This window comes from Macrotis lagotis, chromosome X (assembly GCF_037893015.1).
Source record: "Macrotis lagotis isolate mMagLag1 chromosome X, bilby.v1.9.chrom.fasta, whole genome shotgun sequence".
Classification (NCBI taxonomy): domain Eukaryota; kingdom Metazoa; phylum Chordata; class Mammalia; order Peramelemorphia; family Peramelidae; genus Macrotis; species Macrotis lagotis.
Window position 1 is genome coordinate 75,764,350 of NC_133666.1, and position 21,140 is coordinate 75,785,489.

At 38.0% G+C, this 21,140-nt stretch overlaps 1 protein-coding gene across 3 annotated transcripts in view; it reads right to left on the reverse strand.

The window, feature by feature from the left end:
• KIF4A (kinesin family member 4A) overlaps positions 1–21,140 on the reverse strand; it is a 93,488-nt gene that overhangs the window by 21,177 nt on the left and 51,171 nt on the right. For all 3 annotated transcript variants that reach the window (XM_074208354.1, XM_074208355.1, XM_074208352.1), the window contains 6 exons: positions 12,977–13,080; positions 11,934–12,078; positions 10,154–10,264; positions 9,055–9,138; positions 8,393–8,506; positions 5,819–5,974 (listed from right to left, as the gene is read on the reverse strand). In XM_074208354.1, the coding sequence (XP_074064455.1) occupies positions 5,819–5,974; positions 8,393–8,506; positions 9,055–9,138; positions 10,154–10,264; positions 11,934–12,078; positions 12,977–13,080 (714 nt within the window). The remainder of the gene's footprint in view (positions 1–5,818; positions 5,975–8,392; positions 8,507–9,054; positions 9,139–10,153; positions 10,265–11,933; positions 12,079–12,976; positions 13,081–21,140) is intronic.

A 21,140-nucleotide genomic window follows, 5' to 3' on the forward strand; every position in this document is an offset into this window, starting at 1 on the left:
TCCAAAAAGAGAGCAGCAGTAAAATAGATACGGAATATGACAGAATAGAATAATGTAAGAAAAATGTACAAAATATAAGGAGAAAAACAGAAACAACCATTTGTTAAATAATGTAAAACCAGAAGAACAAAGAACAGACTAACTAAAACCATATAAGAAAAAGAAATGAACACTAATGAACAAAGAAGTCTGAGACTAAGCAGGAATGACCAAAAAATGAAATTAATTACTTTAAATGCAAATAATGAAAAAGTCAATTTAGTTGGTATTGATGTTGAGTACTAAGTTTCTAATTATTGTATTAAAAGAAGAAATCTATGTTAAAACATTTATGGAGCCCCATTAGATCAGATAGTTCCTATATCTAGGCTTTAGAGAATTTCTGAGTTGGAAGGGTCCTTGGCAACCAATTATTCCAAGCCATACCTAAAAAAGAACTTTTGCAACACTCTCCCAAAGTGATTATCTAGGTTTTGCTTAAAGACCTCCCCAGATAGCCCATTATAATGTAGAATGGCTTTAACAGTGAGGAATTTCTTCTTATATCAATATTCAATTTAGTTCTTTGCAGCTTCCAACCATCACTCCCCTGGGGCTAAATCAAAACAAGCCTTTCTCCTCCTCCAAAACATCACCTCCAATGCTTGAAGGCTTAAGCCTTTGCTTCCTCAGGTCAGCTGTCCCTAATTTTTTCAACTGCTCCTCATAGGTCTTTCACCACCCTGGTTGCCCCTCCTTTGGATATTTCTCCAGTTATCAATAAATATTCTTTCTAAAATGTGATGCATAGAACTGAATGTAATATTCCAGTAGAGACTTTATCAGTACATTGAACAATGGAGACCATCACTTCTTCATTCCTGAGAGCAGTGCTTCTCAATGCAACCCAAAAATCACATTAGAATTTTCATTGTTATGATTAGTACGGATATGTTTAAAATAGTTAATACCCTATATTAGATTGCTTTCGTCAGGGGAAGAGGGGAAGGAAGGGAAGGGAGAAAAATGTGAAACTCAAAATCCTTGCAAAAAAAAAAGACTGCTAGAACTATCTTTTCACGGAGCTGGGAGAATAAATAAATAAAATAGATTAAAAAAAGAATTTTTGTTGTTATTAATACACTGTTGCTTCATATTGCGCTTGAAGTTGATAAAATCACCCGATCTTTTTCAGATGAACTGCCAGTTTAATGATGACTTCCTCATTTTATGAAGCTTTCTTTAATCTTAATTCTTAATTTTTTCAATGTTATGTATTTTTTTACCATTATTTTCTTTTAAAATTTTGGGTTCTGGGGGCAGCTAGGTGGCACAGTGGATAGACCATTGGCCCTGGAGTCAGGAGGACCTGAGTTCAAATCCAGCCTCAGACACTTAATAATTACCTAGCTGTGTGACCTTCGGCAAGTCACTTAACCTCATTGCCTTGCAAAAAACTAAAACAAAACAAAACAAATAAAATTTTGGGTTCCAATTCTCTCTCTCCCATCCCTTTCCCACCCACTGAGAGAAGGCAAGCAATATGATATCAATTATACATGGGAAATCATGCAAAACATTTCCATATTAGCTATATTTCAAAAAACCCAAGAAAAATAAAGTGAGAAAATTACACTTCAATCTGTATTCAGAACTCATCAGTACTCTCTGGAGGAAGACTAGTTTTTTCATCATCAGTCCTTTGCAACTGTCTTGGATCATTGTATCATTCGGAGTAGACAAACCTTTCACAAGGGATCATTATTACATTACTGTTACTATGCATAACCATCTCCCAGTTCTTGCTTCACTTTGCATCAGTTCATATAATTCTTGCCATGTTTTTCTGAAAGCACTCCCCTTGTCATTTCTTATAGAACACCAGTATTCCATCACAATCCAGTCACTCCCTGACTGATAGGCATCCCCTCAATTTCTAATTCCTTGCCACCACAAAAAAAGAAATGCTACTATTATTTGTGCACAAATTGGTCCTTTACATTTTCTTTGATCTCTATAGGATACAGACTTAGTAGTGGTGTTACTGGATCCAAACGTTCATACAGTTTGATAGCCCTTTGGGCTTAGCTTCAAATGGCTCTCCAGAATGACTGGATGCATTCACAACTCTACTAGCAATTTCCTGGCATCCCTATTTCTCCTCATTCTCTTTCATTTGTAAGAGATCTCTCAAAAATGATAGGTGTGAGGTGGTGCCTCAGAATTGTTCTTAATACTAGCCTAGATCATCATTTCCCATTTTTGTCCTTCCTTGAAGTTGGTATCTTAAACTCAACTGTAACCACTCACGTTTACCACTCTAAATTTCATTTTATTTGACTAAAGCAGCATTTCAACAACAGAAGCAACATTTACAAAGTGCTTAAAAGTATGCAAGATGTTTTACAAGTATTATTTCTGTTGTTCCTCACAACTCTAGGTGTAATCCTGCTATTATCATTCCCATTTTAAGGGACTCAGAAATTGAGGCAAACAGAAATTAAATGATTTGCCCAGGTTCACACAGCTAGTAAATGTCTGAGGTAAGATTTGAACTCAGATCTGCCTGACTTCAGGTCTACGGATTGATAGTCCTTACCCTTTGTACCAGAGTTTCCATTACTAGGCTTATATTCCCAGAAAGCCAATGATAAGAAAAAAGTTCCCATATATTCCAAAATATTTATAGCAATGTTTTTTATGATAGCTAAGAATTGGAAACAAAGTAGATGTCCATCAACTGGAGAATGGCTAAACATATTGTGATACAGGAATGTAATGAAATATTACTGTGCTATAAGAAATTCTGTGTGATGAACACAGAGAAGCATGGAAAGATGTATATGAATTGATACAGAGTTAAGGAAACAGAGCAAAGAAAACAATATACACAATAATTACAGTAATGTAAACAGAAAGAACACCAACACATCAAAAAAACTGAGTAACATGATTAACAAAATTAAAAAATCAAACAAGAATAAAATGAAGAAATAAAAGGAGACACTCCAAACCTGCCCTTTCAAGGAAGTAGAAGGTCTATCGTTACACACTGTACATGTTTTCAGACTTTTTCAATGTTTTAATCAATTCCCTTTCTAATTTATCATGGGAGACAGCTCTCTGGGAGAGAGGGATGGATATTTGGGATAACTACGATGATGAGAAAAAATATCAATAAAAGCATTTTAAAAAATGTTAAGCAATACTGGGTCAAGCACAGATGGAACCATTAATTAGTACTCTGGATCTGACTATTTAACTAGTTCTGAATTCATCTAACTACACTATGATGTAGGACTCATCTCTCTTTTCACACAAATAGTATCAAATACTTTGTTAAAATCTAGGTAAATTTCCCTGCCTAGCAGTGGTATCTCAAAGTCAAAAGACATGGACATATTAGTCACTTTTCTCACATAATCACCCAATTCTTTTCCAGAATGCATATAGTATTCAAAGTTTTGCCAACAGTATTAGTGCATCTGTCTTCATGTTAACTCTTCCAACATAAACTATTTTTAGCTTTTGTCATTTTTGCCATTTTTGTTCAATGTAAGGTGAAATAGTATTCTCCCAATTAATTTGTGATCTTGGTTTTATTGAACATGTACTAATACTAAGACTAAGCTATTTCTAATTCTTATTAATCTAGTATATTTCACTGAACCATTTTTCAATTTTTTTAATCTATACCAAATAGTTTTGATGATTACTAATTTAGAACTGAGCTCTAGAAACACTATTCTCCTTGCATTACTACACTTTTCCCATCATTACATGCTATGAGATTTTTGATCTTTAATTCTTTGAAATGAATTTTGTTTGTTTGATTAATTTAGATCAATACTGTCAGTTTTATTATACTGGCATGGCTTGGCTATAAACAATAACTATGCCTCCAATTATTTGTTTTCCTGTATTTCTGCAAAAAAAATGTTTTGTGATTATACCAATGTAGGTCTTGAGTTTGTCTTAGGTTGGTTTCCAGATATTTTATGCATTTTGAGGCTATTTTCTTTTCTTTTTAGGGTTTCTTTTTTTTTTTTTTTTTTGCAAAGCAATGGGGTTAAGTGGCTTGCCCAAGGCCACACAGCTAGGTAATTATTAAGTGTCGGAGAGCGGATTTGAACTCAGGTACTCCTGACTCCAGGGTCGGTGCTCTATCCACTGTGCCACCTAGCCACCCCAGCTATTTTCAATGGAAAAAAAATTTCCTCTTGGATTTTGTCATTAAAATGTTGACTTTGATTTTAGAAATGAGACAGAGAGATACCAATTTATTTTAATGTGGACTTATTTTGTATCCTAATACTTCATTGATCTTGTTTTAAGAAATATTTTTTAATTTTCATTGACTCATTTCAGCTTCTTTGCTCTGAGTTTTCTAAATGAATAAATCATAACATCAGCAAAAAGGGATAATTTTGTCTCTTTTTGGATCATGTTGTTAATTTATTTCTCATCTTATTGCTACTGCTAACAATTCTGGAACTGTCAAATAGTGGTGGCTTTGCTTCTGTATTTATTAGGAAAGCTTATAGTAATTCTTCATTGTAATAATATTAAAAAATAGATTTATCATATTAAAATGGCCTTTTATGTCTGCTTTTTAGGGTTTTTAGCATTAAAGAATATTGCATTTTATCAAAATCTTTTAATCTTTTTCTATATTTATTAATATAATCATATGCTTGTAACTGGCCTCTCTTCCCTTCCCCCTATTATGTTGATTGTTTTTTCAATATTGAATCATCACAATAGGAATACAATTTGATCATAGTGAATAATTTTTTAAAATATAATTTTGTAGTCTTTTCCTAGGATTCTTGTTAAGCCCTCTTTGTGACCCTTCCCTTTCCTCCAATGTTACTTAGAAATCTTCTGCTGTCCTTAGACTTTTCATCATTCTGAACATTTAGCAGTCCTCACCCTATTCTTCAGGAAAGCATAGTATTATCCTTTGTCATTCATCTTTCTAGGTTGATTTTGCCTGTAGAAACATAATCCTACCCTTTGAAATTTGCTCTCCTAAACTCTGGGCTACATGTTGACCTATGTACCCCTTTCTTCTTCTCTAACACTAACTTGAATGGGAAGTTAACACTTCCTTCCAAGGAAACAGAAAACAGTTTCTCCCTGTTCAGCAAGTCTACTGGGATATTCAAGAAATTCTCTGCTGTTCTGGCTTTTGGAAGAGGGGGAAAGGGCAGGTATTTGGATAAGTTAAGTTTCCCAACATGCTTATAGCCTGTCTCTATGGCAAGCTTGGCATGCATCCTGAACTTTTCTATTTCATTTCTATCCAGGTGGTCTATGTATAGAAAATGCTAATGACAAAATGGATTCTGTTTTCTCTTTCCATTGATCTTCACTCATATGCTTTCCACTATGTTACCATTATAATTTGTTGGTTTCCTTGAAAAAGCACACTTTCTTAATATATAATACCACCCCCCTTCTGTTTTTGACTTTACTATTTCTTCGGAATATGGGATATCTACCCAGAGTTACATTTGAGTCTTGGGTCTTGCTCCAACAAGTCTCAGTGTTGACTATGAGGCCAAATCTGCCTTCTACTCGGACCTCTAGTTTATCTTGTTTATTGCCTATACTCTGGGTATTTATGTATAGACATTGGAAGTTTTACAGTTTTTTTTAACTAGTCCCTCTCTTTGGACTTAAAGAGTACAATGTAAAAAGTCATGAACTTGATTAGTTATGCCGAAAAGCAAAGTAGCAAAATAACTCTCTTCCTATCTAAGGAAAGAGATTCTCTTGAGCATGAAGAGACTGTAGAATATCATCGTTGGCAAAATTTCTTTTCATAAAAACTCACCCGGAGTTTGGGAGGTGGGTTTTCTCCAGCATCATTTTTCTGTTTGAGCTGAACAAGTTCTTGAGCTAGTATCTTTCGATCTTCAAGAAGGTCATTCAGATGGCGTTTGGCTTCTTCAGTACTGACCATAACTTCTATTTCATTTCCAAGCCAATTCTAGGAGAGAGACAAGTAAAATACTTGCCTGTGTCAGACATATGAGAACATTCAGACTGGATTTAGCCCTGTGACAATTCCTTCTACTTGGTAGGGCAATTATCAAGTAGCAAAATTTATTTCTGCCTATAGCTAAAAAAAAAAGAAAGTAGTATTAACATAAAGTCATTATAATACACTAAAGGGCTACGGGAGGTAATGTGATAAGTCACAAAAACAAAAAACTATGATTTCTTTACTTCATTCATCAGATTAATTTCACTATATCCCCCTTCCCTACAATCCCTACCTGTCGGGGGTCGGCCCTGACCGCTTGAGTGGATAGGACCTCCCTGAGAGTGAGGTCAGGCCAATCTAAAGAAGACACGGTTCCTTAAGGGGAGCAGTGGCTTCACCTGGTTGGCCTGTGTCCATTGCTCCAATCGGGTGGTAGGTTCTGCCCTCGGGGCGGATCGGGGTGGCAGCCCAGAACGAACTCCCTATATTAGCCATCACCCTGAGCTATTCGGGGGATCCCTCTGCACCTAATAAAACATATGCCTCCTGAAGAAGTGTCTGCCTGAGTCTCTCCTCGCTGATCCCCGGGGGAGGGAAAACACCAGGGACGCCTGAAGCAGTGCCCACTGAGGAGCTCACTCGGGAGTCCGGGGAAGAAGACCCCGGACACCTACCCTTAAACTTAAGGGACTTCAACATACATTAGGATGTTCCCTCAATATCCTAGCTGCTCAATTCTTTAACTTCAATTCCCAGGACCCCTTTCCTCCACATCAGCCACATGTATAGATGGCCATGGTTTTGATCTGCTTTCAAATATACCACTTTTTCCAACTTCATCACTTCACTGAATTGCTTTCTCAAAAGTTACCTATTATTTCTTTATGCTATTGTCCTTGTATAAGCTGTTCTCTTTATTTTGTTGGGTTTCAGTTCATGCTATCAAGCCATCCTCTTTCATCATTTATTATGGCACAATAATATTTTGTAACACTCATATACCATAGTTTGTTCAGTCATTCCATATCCAATGGAATTGGATTAGATTGTGGTTACTTTCTTTTTCTCTTTTAGTATTCTATTCATGAATTTTCATCACGTTCTTCTATCTCACTAAATAACTTTTTTTAGGCTTTTTTTTTTTTTTTGGTAAGGCAATGGGGTTAAGTGGCTTGCCCAAGGTCACACAGCCAGGTAATTATGGTATTCCTGACTCCAGGGCCGGTGTTCTATCCACTGTGCCACCTAGCCACCCTGCCAAATAACTTTGAGGACATTAAGGTTTGAAAGGGACACATATCTTGCCCCTACTAGAGTGTTAGTACCACTCTCATCATATAGCTCCTTCTAATTGCCTTGAAAATCCTTCCTAATCTGGTTCCAGCCTGTCATCCTTGGGTTTATTGCCCCTCTATCACCCTCCCTCATGCACTCAATGTGTCAGACAAACTGGCCTAGTCACTATTCTGCAAGTTTGCCTTCTGGGTCCTTTTTTGTGTAGGCTAATTCCATGTCTGGTAAGTAACCCTTCCTTAATTTAGCTTTCTAGAATTCCTCAGCTCTAATACTACCCCTTACTTCAGGCCTAGGCTGGTCTCCTTAGTTGATAATGCCCTTCTTCCCCCAGAATTTACTTCTTATTTCTCTATTTTCTCCCCCAATAGCAAGAAGCTCATGTGCCACTTAGTGTGCTATGGGTGTGCTAGCAGTTACTCAATGCTCGAGAGTGAATAAAAATGCTCTCGATTCCCTATTGCTTTTAGGATAAAATGTTCTGTCCACTTGAGTCCCAGCTGCTTTTCTAAGCTAGTCAGTGTGGTCTCCAATGGCAGGAAGCCTGGCATGACCCTCTTGGGTGTCCACAGAGATACTTTGTAGAAGCCCCAGGAAAAGGGAAGCTCTCTGAGGCCCAATACACCTGCTTGCTATGTGCAGGCATTGTGCTAAGGGTCTTTTACAAAGATTACCTCATCCATTCTTCCCAACCACCCTTGGATACAATACTGTTAGCAGGTCTATTTTACAGTCAAGGCAACTGAGGTAAATAGTGGTAAAGGGACTTGCCCAGGGTCCCACAGCTAGTAAGTATCTGAGGCCAGAGTGGAGCTCCAGTTTTCTAGATGTTGGGCCTGGTGCTCAAGCTGCCTCATACAGATGTAACTCCTCAGTGTAGTAGTAGATACTAGCTTCAAGGAGTAGTTTCCCAGGGGTGGGGGAATTGGTTATTTGAAATCTCTACTTAAGTGATCAATAAATAAAATATTTATTAAGCACCTCCTAGGTTCTCTTAGACATTGTGATAAGAAGCACTGGGGCTAGAACAATGAGAACCAGTTCTAGGCTTCAAAGAGCTTCCAATCTAGGCTCCTTAAAGTCTAAGCAGTCACCCTCACTCTGCCTTCAAGTTCATTGGGTCGATACCTTCACCCGAGCTGCAGTTCCTTCCATCCCTCGGCTCTGGCTCTCTTTTCGTTTGTCCGTAGCCTCCCGCTGTTTCTGGAGAGCATCCTTGAGGCGCTTGTTGGCAGCTGCCGCCTAAACAGGACACATTTTGTGGACTTGAGGAGGGAGAAGGAGAAAGTATTCCCATGCCAGTAAAGCAAAGATAAATCGAGTGGCCCCGAGGGCCATGAGAACTAGATGGAACTCGGTGGCTCCACAGGCAGTTCATTTGTCTGAGCAAGAAGAACAGCCTGTGAACTCATACACAGGAAATAAAACAAAGCAACAGATTTGTTCTGGCAGCACGTTTCAAGCACAGATTTAAAAAAATCTCAGGTGACAGTTTCTTTGGTGCCTAGAAACCATTAGTATCATATCTGAGTATGCTATTCCCCTTCTTCCCCTTTCAGCTGAGTTGTAAAGTCATACTTTAGGTGGCAGGAAGAGTCATGACAAAGGTAAACAGAAGAATTAGCCAATATTTGAACTCGATTTGTTGGTACAGATTGGTTCTCTACCTACTTGCTCCATATGGGAGAGGATGTAGGCTCACTTAAGCAGTGATTACTAGTTTGTCAGCAATGAGACCAGGATGAGACAGCCTGGATGAAGCAATTTAGAATAAGAAATAAATTTCTTACCTCCTCAGTTTTCCGTCTGAGGATGTTGGATTGTTTCTGGAAGTCCTTTTCAAGCTTTACGAATTCATACTGCCTCTTACGATCCTAAGAAAAGTTTTAGTTTAGAACACATTCCCTCCTGGTGTCCACTTCAAATGAATTTACAACATAAGACCAAAAGAAACCATTCTTTAGTTCTCTCTCATTGGCACTTGGAACTGGCAGCACCCAAAACGTGGGGTCCCTTGTCAATTTTTGACTGCCTGCCTACTGCCAGATGGTAGAAAGCTCCTTCATGAGACAATTTATTCTCTTCCTCTCCAGAGAGTTCTGATGGTTGGCAAACAGGAAAGGAGAAATGCTACTAAGGCAGCCAAACCATGGGATACCAAGCTGGAAAGGAACTTCACTTTACCAAGGAGGCAAATTATTTAGGATATTGACAGCTCTAGCCATAGAGATATACATGTAGATATAAAGAGACAGATCGCTATTTACCTAGCTATCTCTAGCACTTTTATCTACCTCTCTCTCTGATCAAACAGTATAACTGAAAACATGATAGGATGCCAGAAGAAGACTTAACTATTCCTCTGGTCCCAGTCAGAACTAACCTGTCTCTTCTGAATTCCTTCCTTAACTTGTCTCTCTCACAGAGTATTTGCACATTTTCCTTTTTTTACATTTATTCTTATATGATTACAACTGATATGGCCCACTTTTTTATGAAGATTACAGAAACTTTGTCCTAATAATTACCACTGTACATTTCTAGAGCACTGCAAATTTTACAAGGTGTTTTCATAAACATTATCTCATTTATCACATAACAATCTTACTACATGGGTGGGTTAGGACATTTGTAGATAAGGAAACTACCTCAAAGTCACACTGGCAGTTACTGGCAAAGCTGGGCCAAGACCACAGGTATTGCCTCCCTGAACCAGAGCTCTACTAGATTGCGTTGCCTTGAATAGAATCTTGTATGTAGTAGGTACACAACTAACCTTTGTTGAATGCTTTAATTTCCAGGAACAATACTTGTTTCAAGAGAAACTATAAATAAAATCTATCAGTGAGTCAAACTCAAAGGCTCCTAAGGAATCATAAGGAAACTCACTCGTTCTTTAAGCTGGATGACTTCCTTGTCTTTTTGTTGCTTCCAGTGCCTAAATTTTTCAGCATCTTCTTTCATCTGACGCATTAATTGTACTCTTTGGTTTTTCATCAACTAGAGGGAAAAAAATGAGGATTTACTCAACTTTGAGCCCTGTGCAAATCCATAAACTCACTATCAACAATTGAATTTTGCTGTGGCTACAATCCTAAATTTGTTACTGACTGGGATTTCCAAATAGAGATTAATGAGACACTTTAGAAATCAACAAATATTTCATCCCCTTTGACACTGAGATCCCACTGTTAAAACATATGTGTTAGGGCAGCTAAGTAGCACAGTGGATACAGCACTGGCCCTGGAGTCTGGAGGATCTGAGCTCAAATCCAGCCTCAGACACTTAATAATTGCCTAGCTGTGTGACCTTGGGCAAGCCACTTAACCTCATTGCCTTGCCACCCCCCCCCAAAAAAAACAACCAAACCAAAAAACTCTATGTGTCAAGGAGATCAGTGATAAAAAGAAAAGTCCCAAATACATCAAAATATTCATAGAAGCACATTTTGTAGGAACAACAATCTGGAATGCTCATCAACTAGGGAGTGACTAAACAAGTTGTGGTACATGAATGCAATGAAATAGTCTTGTGCCATAAGAAAGGATGAATATGAATAATACAGGGAGACATGGAAAGTTGTATATGGGCTGATAGAGAATAAAGTAAGATAACTCAGGAATACTGCAGACAGGACTACTATGATGTAAATGGAAAGAATCATAACAATGAAATGGAACACTGTGCAATTATAATGACCAAATTTGGCATCAACTTCTCCCTCATTTCTTCTTCTTATTTTATTTTATTTTTTGGTGGGGTTTGCAAGGCAATGGGGGTGGGGTGGGGAAGGTGGTTAAATGACTTGCCCAAGGTCATACAGCTAGGTAATTATTAACTGTCTAAGATCAGATTTGAACTCAGGTCCTCCTGACTCCAAGGTCAGTGCTCTATCCGCTGCGCCACTTAGTTGCCCCTGCCATTCAGATTCTGCCAATACCAGTTACCCTAAGTATCCTCTAACAGAGAAATGCAGAGTCCTTCCTGGCAGCCCTCCAACTAGAGGACACCCACATGGAACAAATCCAGGTGGAAGCAGTGTCTAAATGGGGCATTAAAAAATTAAATATTTTTACTGGCATCTTTTATTTTTTTATATCACCCAAATTTCCCCTTACACACCACCCTCACTTACCAAAAACCCATCCAATACAACAAATAATTTTTTTAAGAAAAAAGAAAATCCTTGAGGAAAACTAAACTAAATTAAAAAAATCTGAAAATAGAACAATGTTCCACACCCATTGACCTTCCACTTAGGGAAGGGAGTGAGGGATGGTGGCTTCTCACATTTTTTCTTTGGGACTATGCTTGTTCTTTATAATTTTGCAACATTCACTTTCTATTGTTTTTCTGTTGTTCTTTCCATGTACATTATTAGAGTTTTGGTATATATTATTTTCCTGACTTTGCTTACTTAACCATGTTCACGTAAATCTTTTGATGTTTGTTTCATCATATTTTACAACACAGTAATGTTCCATTACATTATCATATTTTGTTTTTTCAGTCTCCAAATTCTTGGTTACCACAAAAAAAGGGACACCTATAAATATTCTGATGTTTATGGAGACTTCCTCCTTATCAGTGACTTCTTTGGAATATGTGCTTAATCAGTGGAATCTCTGGGTCAAAGAAATGGTGATATTTTCAAGGAGTGTTCATTACCCGTATCTCCTGGTTAAGAGTAGAGACTGTGTGCTCTGTGGATTCTTTTAACTTCAGAAGCTTTGACTGCTCATTCAATTTTTTCTTCAGGTCAATAATTTGCCCTTCCAGCTCCTGGAGACGTTTCCGACGACGCTCACTCAACCTGTATAAAGGTGCAAAAAGATCAAAAGTTCAACCCTGATGCCAATACTACAATATTAGACTGGGTGACCTGATCCTAGTGCTCAACAGTGGGCAGAGGAGAGAGCACATACCCTTCTCTAGGCCAGTCAGAAGAATTTTCTTGCATAATGGATGTCTGATAAAGCCAGAGCCAAAGCTAAGCCTTGCATTCATCTGACTGAATGTATAAGAACACAATCGACTCCATTTCATCCTCTACCACTACATCCTAGAAGGCAGTTTAACCATAGCTTTGCCAGAAACAAAACATCCATTTTCTAAATCTGCAAAAGAAATCAGATGTGACAAATAGTTGTCATGTCAATGAAAGGGAAGGTGGTATGATCAGTGAAGCAGAGGATTGAGGCAGCTTGGGATACTCATGGCTGAATGACTGACTGAGGAAGTCTCCTATTTATTAGTAATCTGGAGCAAAAGTTTCATTCCAAATTTCAATTGCCATTATTACATAGAAGAAAGACTCCTACAGTTCACAAATCTCAACTAACTCAAAGACTTCCCTGACCATTCCCTATTTTAGAGTGATCTTCCTCTTAAAAACTTCCAATGCAATCACTGTGTCTACCAAAAAGATGCCTCTTCTATTGCCTTTAATGGTTATTTCAAATATTTGTGAGGGAAAAGCATTGCTATCCAAGAAATGGGAAGTTCAGGTTCAGGTTAGACTATGTGACTACCTTGTAAGTCCCTTTCAATTCTGAAATTCTGTGAGAAATATTTTGTGTGTTTGTATCTTAACTAGAATGTGACTACCTCGAGTATCAACAATCTTCTCTGGATCTACCTCACCAACCCCAGAGTGTTTAGCAAAGTGCCTTCCCCACAGTGCTCAATATAACTGACGATTTGATCCTTACTTGGCTTGGTTGACATCCTTCTTTGATGAATTAAGTAAAACGAGCAAGTCGTCCTTTTCCTTTTGTAGATTGACAACTTCCAACTCTAGGCTTTTCATGTTATCCTAGAAGGGTTATGGGTCAAAGAGAAAGAAACCATTTACCAGGAACCAAAAAATCTCAAGTCTTAAGGGTCCTCCTTTACTAAGCTCCCATGAATTATGTCAATATAAAACCACTATGAGAAAACTTTTTTTGTGACATAAAAGTCAGAGAATGGAAAGTAATTTTCTAATAGCACCTATAGTTCTGCATCCATTTAACAAAATGATTATGGGCAATTTGGTGGTTTCCATGATTGGGAAAACCCACTGAACAGACTCCTTCCTGTTTCCTTCACTCTGAGACAATGAAAAGAAGTTTGCTACCATTGGTTGTCAGTTAAGATCAGATTCAGGGTAAGAGTCAGCTGTAGATGGACAGGAAGGACCAGAGATAAATCAGTACCAGATATCCTGCATAGAGAACTTACAGCATTGTTCCCAACTAAGATGCTTTGATTGCAAGTTTTAAAAATAAAAAATCAGTCTTTTTGGACTCTCCTCAAGATAGCAGAATATAAGAGCAATACAGACCAGCTGCCTTGGGATACTCACAAAAGTATTAAAAAAGAGAGAGAGACTGAGAATTACAAAAAGAGTAAATATTCATCTTATAAGAATAGAATTTAGCTAGTGCTTAGTATATAACAGTAGGTGCTTAACTGATTTTTAAGAATTTATACATGTAGCACTTATCTCATTTAGTCTTCATAACAATCTTGGGAGGCAGGAGCTATTATTATTCCCAGTTTGCAGAAGAGGACAATGGTGCTGACAGAGGTGAAGTAACTTGCCCAAGGTCACATAGCTTTAAGTATCTGAGGTAGGACTTAACTCCAGTCTTTTGCCTTCACATCTAGTACTCCACCCACTAGAATACCTGGCTGCCCAAATGAAATGCATTTTGCTATCCCATTTCTGAAAAACAAAGACACCAAGTCAGTGGGTCCCAGGTAAGGAGTGCTGTGCTCAGGATAGCCTTCTACCATATACAATGTGGGGACCCCTGGAGTCCAAAACTGTGCTTGGCCAAGGAGACAGGATCAGAGACCTGGGCTGCTCTGACCAGAACAGAGGCTCAGGTTAGGGAGATATCAAGTAGCAGGTGCTCAGACTCAGAAGCTCTTCAACATGTCAGCCAGCTGCTCATTACACAGTTTACCCAGATACAGATCAATAAAAGCACTCCTACAGTTTACCCAGATACAGATCAATAAAAGCACTACTTCTAGAAATGCACAGCATATAGCCCTGATACAAAGTTCCAGTTCAGGAAGTAAAGTCAGAAAGAATGAAGAAACTTAAGAAATCACTGGAAATAGACGAGTTTAATGGAGCCAAAGATGCTCAACAATAAGCCACTAAGCATTTATTTATTTTTTCCTTCTTTTGGTTTTTGTGGGGCAATGGGGTTAAGTGACTTGCCCAAGGTCACATAGCTAGTAAGTGTCTGAAGCTTGATTTGAATTCTGGGGCTCCTGACTCCAGAGCCGGTGCTCTATCCACTGCTACACCACCTAGCTGCCCCCAGTCACCATGCATTTATTAAGTGCCGAATATGTGCTAGATAATGCTAAATAATGGACATCTGGGAAAAGCAAAAAGTCAATCCCTGCTCGCAAGAAGTTTCTAGTCAAATTGCAGCTAGGAGGTACAATGGATAGAGCACCAGCCCTGGAGTCAGGAGCCCCACAATTCAAATCCAGCTTCAGACACTTACTAGAGGTGTGACCTTGGGCAAGTCACTTAACCCTGATTGCCTCTCATCCAGGGCCACCTCCAGTTGTCCTTATTCCTATTTGGCCACTGGATCCAGATGACTCTGGAGGAGAAAGTGAAGTTAGTGACTTAGCACAGCCCCCTCTCATTCAAATCCAATTCATGTGCCTGTCGTGGCCTCACCTCCCTGATGTCATGGTCTTCTTCGAAAATGAAGGACAGGGTTGGCTAGGTGGCGTAGTGGATAAAGCACCAGCCTTGGAGTCAGGAGTACCTGGGTTCAAATATGGTCTCAGACACTTAATAATTACCTAGCTGTGTGGCCTTGGGCAAGCCACTTAACCCCATTTGCCTTGCAAAAAAAAAAAAAAAAAGAAAGAAAATGAAGGACAAACATCATCAGTCAAATGGGGGAGACAACACACCAACAATGATGTGCCAAAAAAATTGAGGTGAACAACAGAGGGAAGGCACCAGGAGGAAAAAGGGTTGGGATGGGCTTCTTGCAGAACACAGGATTTTAGCAACCAACTGAAGGAAGCCAGGGAAATTAAAAGGCAGAGATGAGGAAGGAGAAAATCCTAGAAATGGGGGAATAGCAAGTAAAAATATTCAGAATCAGGAGATGAAGAATCTCATTTGAAAACAATAGCAAGGTTGGACTTACTGTATCTCTGAATAATACATGGTGGGGCATAAGGTATAAGAAGACTGGAAAGGTGGGAAGGGTCCACATGATGGAGGACTTTAAAAACCGAACAAGATTTTATATTCGATATTGGAAGAAATTCTTATTTGACTGACTTTGGCTGACTGACTGACTGTGTGTGTCTGTCCATCTCAAACTTGAGTTTTAAGTAGATCATTTGTAGCTGAGTGGAGACCTGAGGCAGGGAGATTAAGTAGACTTGTAATAATAAAGATGTGATGCGATGAGATCCAAATTCAGAAGGAAAAATATGTCCACATCTTAGAAGGAAAGCCTCAAAGGGAAAGAAATAAAAAAAGATCACAGATTTACTATAGATTCTACTGGAACTCCTAGAGGAAATGAAGAATTAAAAGATAATGATGCAAATGAAAAGAAAGCTCTAAATTAAAGAATAGGAAAGGGGAGGAGAACTCTTAAGGAAAGAATGGAAAGGAGAATAAATATCTTAGAACAAAAGATAGAAAATCTGACTCAAAAAAAAAAGAATCTTTGAAAGTTTAGAACAGATTGGACTGGCTCTATGAGACAATAGGAAATACTAAAACAAAATTAAAAGATTGAAAAAAATCAGAAAACAAAGTATATTCTATTAAAAAGAACTGACCTAGAAAACAGGTCAGGAGAGATAATGCAAAAATTATAAGACTAATCTTGCCCTATATAGAAGCCTAGATACTATATTTCAAGAAAGCATGAATAAAAACTATCCAGAATCAAAGAGCAAAATGAAAAAAAAATAAATACTTTTTTTGGCAAGGTAATAGGGTTAAGTGACTTGCTCAAGGTCACATAGCTAAGTAAGTATTGTGTCTGAGGATGGATTTGAACTAAGGTCCTCATGACTCCAGGGTCAGTGCTGTATTCATTGCACCCCAAGCTGCCCCAACAAAGTGAAAATTTAAATAATCTGCTGGTCTACTCTTGAAAGAAACTCCAAAATTCCACAAAATTTCATAGCAGAAATCCAGGGCTTATGAGTCAAAGAAAAAAATACCTGCAAGCAACCAGAAAGAGTTCAAGTACCATGGAGCCACAGTCAGGATCACATAAGACTAGCAATTACTGCTCTAAAGAAGAGGGAAGCTTGGCCTATGATGTTCACAAAGGCAATATATATATATATATATATATATATATATATATATATATATATATATATAATCTCTATGCAAAAATGACCATAATCTTATAGGGCAAAAAACCAGACCTTTAAGGAAATCAAGGATTTCTAAGTATTCCTGATAAAGAAATGATTTGTTAATTTGAAATTCAAATACAAGAGTTATGGAAAACATAGAAATGTGAATACATTTAAACAACTGGAAAGAATGATATTAGGGAATGGTTTATATTATAATGAGGGAGAAGAAACAAGTGTCCCCTCAGAACCCTAAGCTTTATTATATCTTGATGATTTCAAGAGAAAAAGGAAAAGGAAAGAAAGAAGGAATTATATTAGGGAAAAAAGAGGCCTGAAAAAGAAGCCTACATCTCACATAACATTCACAAGAAGACTATAACAAATATGGAAAGGGAATGGGAGTGAGCTATTGATGAATCTCTCTTGAATTGACAGGTTCAAAGCACAAACACAAAGATAATTTGATATAGAAATACATTAAACACAATACAGAATCAGGAGAGGAGAAGCATAAGAAAGGTGCATATTAAGAAAGGGGGGTATCAAATTGGAACTATGCCCTAAGGGCAATAAAAATGTCCATATCCTATGATCCAGTAATACCACTACTGGGTCTATACCCTGAAGAGATGATGAAAAAGGGTAAAAACATCACTTGTACAAAAATATTCATAGTAGCCCTGTTTGTGGTGGCATGTGAATGTCTTTCAATTGGGGAATGGCTTAGCAAACTGTGGTCTATGTATGTCATGGAACACTATTGTTCTATTAGAAACAAGGAGGGACGGGAATTCAGGGAAACCTGGAGGGATTTGCATGAACGGATGCTGAGCAACATGAGCAGAACCAGAAAAACACTGCACACCCTAACAGCAACATGGGGGTGCTGATCCACCTTGATGGACCAGCTCCTTCCATCAGTGCAACAACCAGGAACAATTTTGGGCTGTCTGCAATGGAGAATACCATCTGTATCCAGATAAAGAGCCGTGGAGTTTGAACAAATTTCAAGTACTATTCCCTTTAATTTAGGAAAAAAACCAGGTATCTTATTGTCTGATCTTGCTATCTCTTATACTTTTTGTTTCTTCCTTAAGGATGTGATTTCTCTCTCATCACACTCAATTTGGATCAATGTACAAAATGGAAACAAAATAAATACTGAACAGATTGCTTTCTGTGGGAGGAGTGGGGGGAGGGAAGTAAGATTGGGAGAAAAATTGTAAAACTCAAAACTCAAATAAAATCTTTAAAAAATAAAAAAAATATTCATAGCAGCCTGTCTGTGGTGGCAAAGAATTGGAAATTGAGTGAATGTCCTTCAATTGGGTAATGGCTTAGCAAACTGTGGTCTATGTATGTCATGGAACACTATTGTTCTATTAGAAACCAGGAGGGACAGGAATTCAGAGAAGCCTGGAAGGATTTGCATGAACTGATGCTGAGTGAGGTGAGCAGAACCAGAAGAACATTGTACACCCTAACAGCAACATGGGGGTGATGATCAACCTTGATGGACTCGCTCATTCCATCAGTGCAACGATCAGGTACAATTTTGGGGTATCTGTGATGGAGAATACCATCTCTATCCAAAGAAAGAATTGTGGAGTTTAAACAAAGACCAAGGATTATTAACTTTAATTTTTTTTTTATTTTTAGGTTTTTCAAGGCAAATGAGGTTAAGTGGCTTGCCCAAGGCCACACAGTTAGGTAATCATTAAGTGTCTGAGGCCGAATTTGAACTCAGGTCCTCCTGATTCCAGGGCCAGTGCTCTATCCACTGCACCACCTAGCTACCCCACCTTTAATTTTTTTTAAAAAGGTATCTTATCATGTAATCTTGCTATCTCTTATATTTTACTTTTTCCTTAAGGATATGTTTTCTCTCTCAGCACATTCAATTTTGATCAATGGATAGCATGGAAACAATGTAAGGACTATCAGACTGCCTTCTGTGGGGCCTGGGGGGAGGGAAGCAAGATTGGGGGGGAAAATTGTAAAATTCAAAAAACAATAAAAAAAAAGAAAGGAGGGGTAGATTCAGGGAGAGAACAGTCATGAGCAAAAATATCTTAAGAGGATGAGAGCAAAAGGAAAAAATAGAAAGACTAAGAACCTGTTATCAGTGACTGGGTGAGAGGAAAAGAAGAATAGATGGACAGAAATAAATTACATCAAATACAAACCAGTAAGACACATAAGGAATTAATTCAAATTTATATAAAAAAAAAGCTATTCCTCAATTGATAAGTGGTAAGAAGATACGAGCAGGCAATTCTCTAAGTGATCAAAAGTCAACAAAAAATGCTTCAAATGACAAATAATTTGAGAAGTTCAAATGAAACTAACTCAAGTTCTACCTCACAGGTACAAGATTAGCAAAGATCATCCAAGAAGACAATGTCGACTGTTAGAAGGGCTGTGAAAGGTCAGGATACCAATGGAGGTGTGGCCTAGGTTCCACAAGTCACAACACTGGGCATATTCACTGATTCAGCAATATGACTTCAAGACACATGCTCCAGAGAGATCCAATAAAGAGCAGAAGGATACCCACGAACAGAAGTGCTTCTAATGGGACTTCATTGTGGTCAAGAACTGTAAACAACGAGGGCACCCATCAATTGAGAAATGGCTGAACAATTGTGTGTGTGTGTGTGTGTGTGTGTGTGTGTGTGTGTGTGTGTGTATTTAAAGGAATGGTTTTGGAGATTAGAAATGACAAAGGAATGGTTTCAGGGAATCTGGGAATCCTTAAGTAAGCCGATATAGAACAAGGAAGCAAAAAAAGGAAGAATTTATATAGTACCAATAACATCAACGTAATGACCAACCATGAATTCAGAAGACTGATGGAACTGGCTACCCACCCTATTGACAGAGGTGATGGACACAAAGTACAAAATGAAATTCATTTTTGGATGTGGCAAATGCACAGATTTATTTTGCTTGACTAGACTTATTTGTTTCAAGAACTTTTTTTTTTTTTTGGTATGGTGTGTATGGAAAAAGAGGGTAGTTGGTACAGTTCTTGTAATGACATCACTATTGAGACAAATGACAATGTGTCCAACTATGGCTGATCAGACCAATACGAGCTTAGAATGCTCTACCACAGGTCGGGTACAAATAGTCCGTGTGAACACCTAAAGTATTTATTCTAAGCTTACATATGTCATGTTTCCTTTGAGCTGGTTCCATTCTTCCTTGCTCACAGAGCACAGCACCCTCTCTGATGAGGGTACACCATGCTGGGTGGTCCTGTGCCAGCAACTTTCATGTTACACAATCCATTCTAAAGTTTTTCAATGAGACCTTCAGGGTGTTCCAGTATCACTTCTTCTGAGCCCCTTGTGAGTGCTTGCCCTCCAAGTTCTCCATAAAATGGTCTTTTTGGCAAACATACATTTGGCATTCTAACAACATGGCCAACCCATCATAGTTGCGCTCTCTGTAGTGACATTTGAATGCTTGGCAGTAGTTGATAAGGAGAGTGCAACTAATGATATAGTCACCCCCTGTCATCCACTCCCGAAGAAATATTTGTAAAAATGGACAAAAGAGAAACAAAAATTAGAAGAAAAAAAGAAGCAGGACAGTCCCGAAAATAACATGTTAAATATATCATATGCTTTAAAAAAAGTTACATACAATAGAGATTTGAATTTTTACATACAATTTTTTCTATTCTTTATATGTGAAAATATCCTCTCTTGGGGTGGCTAGGTGGCACAGTGGATAGAGCACTGGCCCTGGAGTGAGGAGTACCTGAGTTCAAATTTGGCCTCAGACACTTAGTAATTACCTAGCTGTGTGGCCTTGGGCAACCCACTTAACCCCATTTGCCTTGCAAAAACCTAAAAAAAAAAAAAAAAAAAAAAATATATATATATATATATATATATATATATATATATATATATATATATATATCCTCTCTTGGCGTTCATTAAATTAGAAAAAAGTTTTACTAAATCTTGTTAGGTTATACTATATAACAAACACTCTATGGAGTCTACGGAGAAACTGGTCAATAACATATACATGTTTTTAAATATATACATACAAAGACATCCAAAATTTACTTGTACAATTTCCTATCAAAGTGTTCATTACAAAATGGGAAGAATTATTCTAGTAACTGCATTCTGGTCTGCTGGTACTCAGAATAAGAAGCTTGATGCTTTGCAATTCTCATTCACATTTACTAAACAAATGTGGAAAGTTAACTACAATCTGGCTCTCCTAAGTGTCTTTTGATTTTCCCTTTTGCAGTTCTTCAAATTGCAGGGAAAGCACTGTTTAGAACAAAAGGCCACATGGAGGCCATAGCTGTACAGGAGAGGAAGAAAAAGAGAATGTGCTCTGCATATGAAAGGGAGCTCTGAAAAATTTCAGGTTTGAGGCTTGAAGCACCTTGGATTCCAGGGGAAAGATCAACTATGAGCTGAAGCCCCAGTCACTACTGGGGTCCTTCCAAGAAGAGTAGAAGTGTGTGCTCTGGCCACTGTC